The sequence below is a fragment of the Camelina sativa genome, chromosome 17 (genome assembly GCF_000633955.1).
Source record: "Camelina sativa cultivar DH55 chromosome 17, Cs, whole genome shotgun sequence".
Lineage (NCBI taxonomy): Eukaryota > Viridiplantae > Streptophyta > Magnoliopsida > Brassicales > Brassicaceae > Camelina > Camelina sativa.
In genome coordinates, this window is record NC_025701.1 from 25,305,449 (window position 1) to 25,316,896 (window position 11,448).

At 28.6% G+C, this 11,448-nt stretch overlaps 1 protein-coding gene across 2 annotated transcripts in view; it reads right to left on the minus strand.

Annotated features, from left to right (window-relative positions):
• The window catches only part of LOC104757995 (protein DCL, chloroplastic), a 5,708-nt gene extending 3,494 nt beyond the window's left edge, over positions 1 to 2,214 (minus strand). The window contains exons 1-3 of one of the 2 annotated variants that reach the window (XM_019239171.1): positions 1,711 to 2,214; positions 796 to 910; positions 284 to 480 (exon numbers count right to left, since the gene is read on the minus strand). In XM_019239171.1, the coding sequence (XP_019094716.1) occupies positions 304 to 480; positions 796 to 910; positions 1,711 to 2,081 (663 nt within the window). In that variant the 5' untranslated portion in view covers positions 2,082 to 2,214 and the 3' untranslated portion in view covers positions 284 to 303. Of the gene's footprint in view, positions 1 to 32; positions 481 to 795; positions 911 to 1,710 lie in introns of those variants that run through there. The other variant, XM_010480794.2, reaches the window with a different exon arrangement.

The window sequence follows — 11,448 nt, forward strand, 5'->3', positions numbered from 1 at the left end:
CAAGTGTACTGTTTCTCTACCTCTGCACATAATTTCAGTGTAAAAGATTTCATCATATAAATGCTAAAGATTTTAGATAATGAACATATTAAAACTTCTGATGGTTCTAATGCTCTCATATCTCCTGCAGAAACCATATTTTCAAGAAAGTTCCATTCATAATTCCAACTCAAAGAAAAATAGTGACTGGGATCTTCTGTGTCTGACTTCTCATTCCAAAACCTTGTAGGATGTAGAGTTGGGAGATGATGAGGATCCGAGTCTATGAGCGTTTTGAGTTTGAGAATCTACACAAGGCTTCATTCATCTGTTCTGCCTACGTTTGCGAAAATGTCTGAGGATAAAACTGTCTGCATACAGCGGATACTTCTTTTTTATCAAACCTTTTATGCATTTCCAATACGAGAAGTCAACTACTTCTCCATCTCTTCGAACTATGAACATACATCGAGAGCTCTCAAAATCTGGGTGATGCCCAACCTGCAACCATAAATCGAAGTAATCAAGATATCATCTCTATCTTTGACATGTAAAACATGAAAAGCTATGTTGAACATTCTAACAAAAAAGAAAGTAAAAAGCTGTGAATCAGCTAGTTCTAAAAGACCTATTTCCAGTATATAGAAAGTGTAATTTAAACAACTAATCCAGCCTTTGCCTAAACAAAAATAGAAAAAGTACAGACATACAATCTGAAAGCGAAGATATAAAGCTATGGCAAGTTGTCCAAAAGGAAACAATGTTAAATAAATTTTCAGGACAACCATTCCAAATCTCGAAAGCAGGATTACATACCATGATATAGTCTATCCCACATCCGATCTTCTTCTCAAACTCAGGGTGATAAGGTAGCAGCATCTCAACAATCATTCTCTCGTGCTCGGGGCTTAGCCTATCTCGGTTTGCATATCTGCACAATTCAAATGCCAGGCAGAGCTACCATTGAATTAAAAAAGATAATTTTAACATAAAAGCAGCAAGTCACATCTAATCCATACTGAAAGCAGCTAATCACTTTCAACTCTACCATAAACCCAACCAAGCAAATGCTATTAGACATGACTCATGGGGGAAGCTCAGAACAACTAGAACCAATACTTTAACCAATAAACACTAAACTAGATAAACAATTGTTAAATTCCCCCATCAAGAGTATGAAATTCTGAAATCGATTTCCTCCTAAATGCTTAAAGCTTACGCAGTAGTTACAGATACAAATACATGATCATATCAACCGATAACCACTCAATTAGAAAAACAATTGTTAAAATTCCCATCTAGACTATGAACTTCTAAATGCTTCTAGACATTAATCATGCAAGATCAGAAGAACAAGAACCAATACATGACCATATGAACCAACAATCACTCAATTGTTAAATTCCCCATCTAGACTACAAACTTCTGTAATCGATTGCCTCCTAAATGCATAGAGCTTACGCAGTAACAAGTAGATACCGATACATGATTATGTAACAGATACCAACTCATAGGAGCTCTGAACAACTAGAACCAATTCCCAAGTTACAAAGAGACTCTTGAGCTCCCATTTCGATCATATCAGCAAGTAAACTACTCAATTAGACAATAAAAAACACCAAAAATTTGTTGAATTCCCCCATCTAATATGAAGTATTGCAATCGATTACGCAGTGGCAACAGTGTTCTACTGATTCTGATCGTAAGAATTTGGGAAAACAAAAGACGTACTTCCCGGAATGAAGAATCATTCTGACGAATCCAACAAGAGGAACGGTAACCTCAAGTATCTTATCTTCCCAATCGACGAACTCATCACCCTCGCCGTTCTCATCATCCTCCTCCTCCTCTTCGGAGGTTTCCCCCGACAAAATACGCGGCCGACGAAGCAAGTCCGAGCCGTACGACTCCGTGTTACCGATCCTAGCGCCGTCAGATTCCGTTCGCAAGGCGCGAACTCGAGGCCTGAGGGAAGTAGTAGAGTCACCACGCGGGAAATACAAACAGAGAGGTGAGGAAGAAGAAGAAGAGGAAAAGGAGAAGATGTAAGCTCCGTAGCGGAAGCACGGTGGCGGCGAGCAGGAAACGGAAGCCAAGCTCATGGCCGTAAGATTGATTTAATGGAAGTGTAGACTGTAGAGAGAGTGGGGGAAGAGAGAGAGCTAAACGGTTACATTATCCATTCGCAGAATTCTGATGATGAACCGTGGAAAGCTTGCGACCAGAGAATGGGCGGATGGGAGACGAACGTCTTTCATTTTGGGCCTTTATTGGACCTTACCGGTTTTTTTTTCTTTTATAAACAATGGATGTTTAATAAAATGTAAAATGAACACAAATCACAAAGATAAGAGAAATTGAATTGAGATTATTAAAAACTTAGAAAATATAAGAAAAAAAAAATCAAATAAAGATAAATTATAGAAGCGTCATAATCAAACGAGTATTGTCATAAGGATAATAATTATTAAAAAAGAACAAAATTTATATATAATAAGAATTTATATATAAATTTTGTTCTTTTGATAAGAACAAAAATAACATTTCACATCATATATATATAATCATTATGATAAGAATTTAGTTAGGTTTATAAAAAAGAAAACTATAACTATATTAATGTTCACAAATATGTACATCTTTTCTCATTCATAACACTCATACTAATAACGAGGATCACAAATACTTTGATTGGGTAAAACATTAACAAAAATGCAAGGATTTTTACTTTTGTCAACCACCATGACAAGTAGTACTATTCAACTACATAACATTCATGTAACTATGTACAATGGTTAATTTATTCAACACTTTTTAACATTTCACATCATCTTCTCTCTTCCACATCATAATTCAACAACCAATTAATTTTTACCCTCTACAATAATTTTTTAAATAAAATTGCAACATTATATTGTACCATTTTTATTTCATTTTTTCTTTATATTTTTGTTTTTATGATCACAGATTATTAATAGCAACAATTAATTATTGATTTAAATTAAAATAAAATAAGAAAGATTTATTTAATTTTACAAAATTAAATTTATTTTTCTAAAAAATAATGATATAATATTTTTTGTCCAAATAAAATGAAACAAGTCTCTATTTTATAGAATATGAATATAATGAATTTGGATGTTAAATTATTTATATACCTATCTAGAATTATTTTGAAATAATTGATGGAAAAAATAAGTAAGACATTCAATCAATGTGATCCACATGTTCTCATCTACATTTTTGCCCCCAAAAAAAATGTAAGCAACCAACAATTTACTAATTTGGTCTATCAAAATTTGTAATGTCATATCAAATTGACCTATAATTTTCTTTTAACGGTGCTGAATTTTATCAACAACCAAATTTGCCATCTCATTTTATCAACATCATTGATTATGTACATTGATTTTTGTTCAACACCTTCATTTTTACTTGTTGACACTCCACATCATCTTTTCTTTACTCCACATCATCTTTTCTTTACTCCACCTAATAATTCAACATACATTCTCTTTTTATCATCTACAATGGTTTTTAAAAATAAAATTCAACATTTTACTCCATCTATTTTATTATATATTTTTATATGTTAAATACAATGAAACAAGTCTCTCGTTATAAAGTATGAAAAATAATAAATTTTGATGTAAAAATATAATAAATTAAAAATTTGATGTCAAATAGTTAGGATAAAATTAAAAGTATAAAATACTTTAACAACCAAGAATAATGTATCATGTGTCCTATAGTCTTTTCTTTATTCAACATATTGAAAGAATTCACTTAGAATTTCTTATGTACGTAGTTTCAGTCCAGTTAACGAGATTTCCCTCAGGGTAAAATAGTATTATTTTTCTTAAGATATTGAAAACAAAAATAATGAATGAAAGACAACTCCAACATCGAAAAAAAGAATAGAAAGTTAGAGTTGCGTTGCGTTGACCGAAACAGTTTGGAATTGAACCTAGAAAAGATAAACGACTAAAACAGCATCTCAGTTGCCTTTGCATAACAGTTATATATAATTATTTTGAAATATTTTATGGAAAAAATAATTCAGACATTCAATCAATGTGATTCACATGTTCTCATCTACATTTTTGCCCAAAAGAAAATGTAAGCAACCAACAATTTACTAATTTGGTCTATCAAAATTTGTAATGTCATATCAAATCGACTTATAATTTTCTTTTAACGGTGCTGAATTTTATCAACAACCAAATTTGCCATCTCATTTTATCAACATCATTGATTATATACATTGATTTTTTTTTTCAACACCTTCCTTTTTACTTGTTGACACTCCACATCATCTTTTATTTACTCCACCTAATAATTCAACATACATTCTCTTTTTATCATCTACAATGGTTTAAAAAAATAAAATTCAACATTTACCCCATCTATTTTATTTTATATTTTTATATGTTAAATATAATGAAACAAGTCTCTCTTTATAAAGTATGAAATATAATAAATTTGATGTAAAAATATAATAAAATAAAAATTTAATGTCAAATAGTTAGGGTGAAATGAAAAGTATAAAATACTTTAACAACCAAGAATATTGTATCATGTGTCCTATAGTCTTTTGTTTATTTAACATATTGAAATAATTCACTTAGAATTTCTTATGCACGTAGTTTCAGTACAGTTAACAAGATTTTCCTCAGGGTAAAACAATATTTTTTTTAAAAAAATATTGAAGACAAAAGTAATGAATGAAAGACAACTGCAATATCGAAAAAAAAGAAAAAAAAGTTGGAGTTGCGTTGCGTTGACCGAAACAGTTTTAGACTGTACCTAGAAAAGATAAACGACTAAAACAGCATCTCAGTTGCCTTTGCATAATAGTTATATATAATTATTTTGAAATAATTGATGGCAAAAATAATTCAGACATTCAATCAATGTGATCCACATGTTCTCATTCTACATTATTGCCCCCAAAAAAAAATGTAAGCAACCAACAATTTACTAATTTTGTCTATCAAAATTTGTAATGTCATATCAAATTAACCTATTATTTTCTTTTAACGGTGCTAAATTTTATCAACAACCAAATTTGCCATCTCATTTTATCAACATCAATGATTATGTACATTGATTTTTTTTTAACACCTTCTTTTTTCCTTGTTGACACTCCACATCATCTTTTCTTTACTCCACCTAATAATTCAACATACATTCTCTTTTTATCATCTACAATGGTTTTTAAAAATAAAATTCAACATTTTACTCCATCTATTTTATTATATATTTTAATATGTTAAATAAAATGAAACAAGTCTCTCTTTATAAATAATGGAAAATAATAAATTTTGATGTAAAATATAATAAAATAAAAATTTGATGTCAAATTGTTAGGGTGAAATTAAAAGTATAAAATACTTTAACAACCAAGAATAATGTATCATGTGTCCTTTAGTCTTTTGTTTATTCAACGTATTGAAAGAATTCACTTAATTTTTTTTTTCATTTTTCAACAACCTCATTGAATGAATTCAACTATTGAATTAATGATTCAACACCTCCATTGTCCATAGTCTAAACTTTTCAACTGTTATTAAAATATTTCAACGGTTGATAAAAGTGATCATTATAGATAGTTTAAGTAGTCTAATATGAAATGACAATAAAGTCTGCACATGATAGCCGCGCCATTAGAGAAGACTTAGCCGAACTTACAACAATTGATGTATTGTATTAGAAAAACACATACGTCTAATATTTTTGCTTATGTCTTGCATATATTTTACTTTGTTTGTTGCACATTTTTGTCAATTACTTTTTTATCTAAAAATTAGTAAAATTTTATGTAAATACAAAATAAAATTAGTAAAATTAGTTGATAAAAAATAATATGCAATATTTTTCTTAGTCGTCTGGTTTTTTATATATGCAATTACAAGCTGAACACATATAAATAATTTTATGCTCCCTAATAATAAAGTATTAAGCTAAATATTTATATGTATATATATATATATAAATATATATATATATATATATATATATATATATATATCTTTTGTATTATTATTAATATTATTATATTATTTAATGATTTGGCTTTCAGCTTATATGCATTAAAGAACTCTATTTTGGATAATTAATATCTTATACAATAATTGGAAAGTACATTTACAGAAAAGCATTAATTTAAATGAATATTATAACACATGTTGTTGGTATTAGGAAAAAAAATAAATATTAATTATTAAAATGTCTAGAAAATTAGATATCTTATCTCAATTACCAAATAAAAATTTTATTTTTCTTAGCTAGGCAATTGCACCCACAAGGCAATTGGAAGCCCTCTACAAGCTTTCAGGGGTACCTCTGCCAGCTAATTTCAAATTATTGATCTAGGAAGTTCTAGATGTTATGCCTAGGTCATATTTAAATAGTAAGAAAACTCTAAAAAATTTGGCAAGTTGAAATACCTCCTTACGCGTTTAGAAACTGTCTTAGAAGATAACAACCGTCTCACATTTCACAAAAGATCTAGGCATAAGAAGGTTAAGAAGAATCATGCTGGCAGGTTCAAGGCAGCAAGAGTAGTTAGGCATGACTACAATAAAGATGCACGTTTTGAAAAAAATCTCCAGAAACAACTGCATATTTCCCCTGTTGCAGCCCGGTTAATTCGCCCAGATGATTACAATGACATTGTTGGGAAAGTTCCATATGCTTCAATGAAAGAAGAGACTAGCAGGCACTTTGAGCTGATTATAGCCTATGGCATTGACTGTAATGGTGTCATTCTGGGAAGCCCAAGATTCATTTGGGATTCATCATGGAGTCAATGAGATTATAAGGATCCGTAGATATTTTAATATGGTTACCGATTTCTTTGTAATGACACTCTGAGGTAACTATTTTGATATTTCTTTGACTAGTCCTAATCATGTGACAAGTTCGCAGATAAGTTTGTTTGTTTTCTTTTTTGTTGGTACGTTGCAAGTATCTCTCTAAAAGCGTTGGATCAATATATATTTCAAACTATGTAATCAGTAGATCTTTCTCATGTTTTAAAACTATGTAAGACTCTATTAGGATATCCATGTAAGGTCTCTGACCCTTCTTATTTAAGCAAGAACATGTTAGTGCATGTATTGAATCTTATCACTTTTTATTAAGACAACTATGGTTGAATCTAAGTGAAACAAAAAAAAAAAACCAAACAATGAATGGGACCGGTGATACAACCTAAAAAATTGGAGCCAAACATTGAATCAAACAGCGTGATGAATATACCTGTCAACGTTTTGTGTGATCATAAACTTTATTCGTCGAGCTTTTTCAAGTGATGTTGAAGCAGTATGAGTTGGTTTCACTCCACATCATCTTTTCTTTACTCCACCTAATAATTCAACATACATTCTCTTTTTATCATCTACAATGGTTTTTAAAAATAAAATTCAACATTTTACTTCATCTATTTTATTATATATTTTTATATGTTTAAATAAAATGAAACAAGCCTTTCTTTATAAAGTATGAAAAATGATAAATTTTGATGTAAAAATATAATAAAATAAAAATTTGATGTCAAATAGTTAGGGTGAAATTTAAAGTATAAAATACTATTACAATCAAGAATAATGTATCATGTGTCCTATAGTCTTTTGTTTATTCAACATATTGAAAGAATTCAATTAGATTTTTTTTTTTTCATTTTTCAACAACCTCATTATATGAATTCAACTATGTATTGAATTAATGATTCAACACCTCCATTGTCCATAGTCTAAGTCTTTCAACTGTAATTAAAATATTTCAAGGGTTGATAAAAGTGACTATTATAGATAGTTTAAGTAGTCTAATATGAAATGACAATAAAGTCTGCACATGATAGCCGCACCATTAGAGAAGACTTAGCCGAACTTACAATAATTGATGTATTGTATTAGAAAAACACATATGTCTAATATTTTTTCTTATGTTTTGCATATATTTTACTTTGTTTATTGCACATTTTTGTCAATTACTTTTTTATCTAAAAATTAGTAAAATGTTATGTAAACACAAAATAAAATTAGTAAAATTAGTTGATAAAAAATAATATGCAATATTTTTCTTAGTTGTCTGGTTTTTTATATAAGCAATTACAAGCTGAACACATATAAATAATTTTATGCTCCCTAATAAAAAAGTATTAAGCTATATATTTATATGTATAAATATATATATATATTATATTATTATTAATATTGTTATATTATTTAATGATTTGGCTTTCAGCTTATATGCAGTAAAGAAATCTATTTTGGATAATTTCTATCTTATACATTAATTGGGAAGTACATTTACAGAAAAGCATTAATTTTGATGAATATTATAACACATGTTGTTGGTATTAGGAAAAAAAAATCAATATTAAGTATTAAAATGTCTAGAAAATTAGATATCTTATCTCAATTACCAAATTAAATTTTTAATTATCTTGGCTAGGCAATTTCACCCACAAGGCAATTGGAAGCCCTCTACAAGCTTTCAGGGGTACCTCTGCCAGCTAATTTCAAATTATTGATCTAGGAAGTTCTAGATGTTATGCCTAGGTCATATTTAGATAGTAAGAAAGCTCTTAAAAAATTTGGCAAGTTGAAATACCTCCTTACGCGTTTAGGAACTATCTTAGAAGATAACAACCGTCTCACATTTCACAAAAGATCTAGGCGTAAGAAGGTTAAGAAGAATCGTGCTGGCAGGTTCAAGGCAGCAAGAGTAGTTAGGCATGACTACAGTAAAGATGCACGTTTTGAAAAAAATCTCCAGAAACAACTGCATATTTCCCCTGTTGCAGCCCGGTTAATTCTCACAGATGATTACAGTGACATTGTTGGGAAAGTTCCATATGCTTCAATGAAAGAAGAGACTAGCAGGCACTTTGAGCTGATTATAGCCTATGGCATTGACTGCAATGGGTGTCATTCTGGGGAGCCCAAGATTCATTTGGGATTCATCATGGAGTCAATGGCATTATAAGGATCCGTAGACATTTTAATATGGTTACCGATTTCTTTGTAATGAAACTTTGAGGTAACTATTTTGATATTTCTTTGACTAATCCTAATCATGTGACAAGTTCGCTGATAAGTTTGTTTGTTTTCTTTTTTGTTGGTACGTTGCAGGTATCTCTCTATAAGCGTGGATCAATATATATTTCAAACTATGTAATCAACAGATCTGTCTCATGTTTTAAAACTATGTAAGACTCTATTAGGATATCCATGTAAGGTCTCTGACCCTTCTTATGTAAGCAAGAACATGTTAGTACGTGTATTGAATCTTATCACTTTTTATTAAGACAACTATGGTTGAATCTAAATGAAACAAAACAAAAAAACCAAACAATGAATGGGACAGGTGATACAACCTAAAAAATTGGAGCCAAACATTGAATCAAACAGCGTGATGAATATACCTGTCAACGTTTTGTGTGATCATAAACAATATTCGTCGAGCTTTTTCAAGTGATGTTGAAGCAGCATGAGTTGTTTTCACTCCACATAATTTTTTCTTTACTCCACCTAATAATTCAACATACATTCTTTTTTTATCATCTACAATGGTTTTTAAAAATAAAATTCAACATTTTACTTCATCTATTTTATTATATATTGTTATATGTTTAAATAAAATGAAACAAGTCTTTCTTTATAAAATATGAAAATAATAAATTTTGATGTAAAAATATAATAAAATAAAAATTTGATGTCAAATTGTTAGGGTGAAATTAAAAGTATAAAATACTATTACAACCAAAAATAATGTATCGTGTGTCCTATAGTCTTTTGTTTATTCAACATATTGAAAGAATTCACTTAGATTTTTTTTTTCATTTTTCAACAACCTCATTGTATGAATTTAACTATGTATTGAATTAATGATTCAACACCTCCATTGTCCATAGTCTAAGCCTTTCAACTGTTATTAAAATATTTCTACGGTTGATAAAAGTGACTATTATAGATAGTTTAAGTAGTCTAATATGAAATGACAATAAAGTCTGCACATGATAGCCGCACCATTAGAGAAGACTTAGCCGAACTTACAATAATTGATGTATTGTATTAGAAAAACACATATGTCTAATATTTTTTCTTATGTTTTGCATATATTTTACTTTGTTTATTGCACATTTTTGTCAATTACTTTTTTATCTAAAAATTAGTAAACTTTTATGTAAACACAAAATAAAATTAGTAAAATTAGTTGATAAAAAATAATATGCAATATTTTTCTTAGTCTTTTGGTTTTTTATATATGCAATTACAAGCTGTACACATATAAATAATTTTATGCTCTCTGAAAATAAAGTATTAAGCTAAATTATTATATATATATATATATATATATCTTTTGTATTATTATTTATTTTTTTATTTTTTTGTCAACCTATTATTTATATCATTATATTAGTTAATGATTTAGTTTTCAGCTTATATGCAGTAAAGAACTCTATGTTTGATAATTTCTATCTTATACATTAACTGGGAAGTACATTTACAGAAAACACATTAATTTTGATGAATATTATAACGCCTGTTGTTGGTATTAGGAAACAAAATCAATATTAAGAATTGAAATGTCTATAAAATTAGATATATTATCTCAATTACCAAATTAAATTTACAACATCTTTTTAATGTATGTATACATATATATCTTTAAAAAATATATCTTCACAAAACATATTTTCGAATTTATTTAAAATTTCTTCAATAGATTAATTCTATACAACGAAAAAAATAATTTATAATAAAGTAAGTATATTAATTAATATCAACTTTTATAATTGGAAAGTTAATAAAGTGGTAAATAATATTTCTATAAACATATGTTGTATTTTTATATCATATGTTAAAATTATATGATATTTCAATGGATAATTCATGTACCATGTATCATTCTCGATCCATCATTTTATTTGTTAAAATAAATTAACTATATCTCAGACATGACATTATTTCAATGGATAATATTAAATGACATCAAATTCTAGACGAGTAAAGTCAAGTGAAGAAAAACTCGTATTACGTAATCAGGTTTGAAATATTACACATATGATGTAGATTTATTAGAACGTTTAATGGATCTCGTAGTAAGACTAATTTTAAAAAGTTGCAAAAAAATTTGGTGAAAGAAACATTTAATTTTGTGAACATCTTATGAATCAATAAGTTGTCAAAAAAAAAAAGGGTGAGTTACTAGAATATTGCATAAAAGCTTCCTTATTACAAAAGTAACATACAATTGTTTGTTATTACTAGACTAACCCATTGTACCTATACTACCCCTGAAACTAGTGTTGGGAAAAAACGTAATTACGGCTAATGCCATTAGAAAAAAAAAACATTGGAAGTTGGGACTAAGTCTACCGATCCTTTGATGGTAGATTTATACACGTGGACTGATTAAAGGTGTACGTCAGATATTTTTGGTACACTTAGTTGTAGT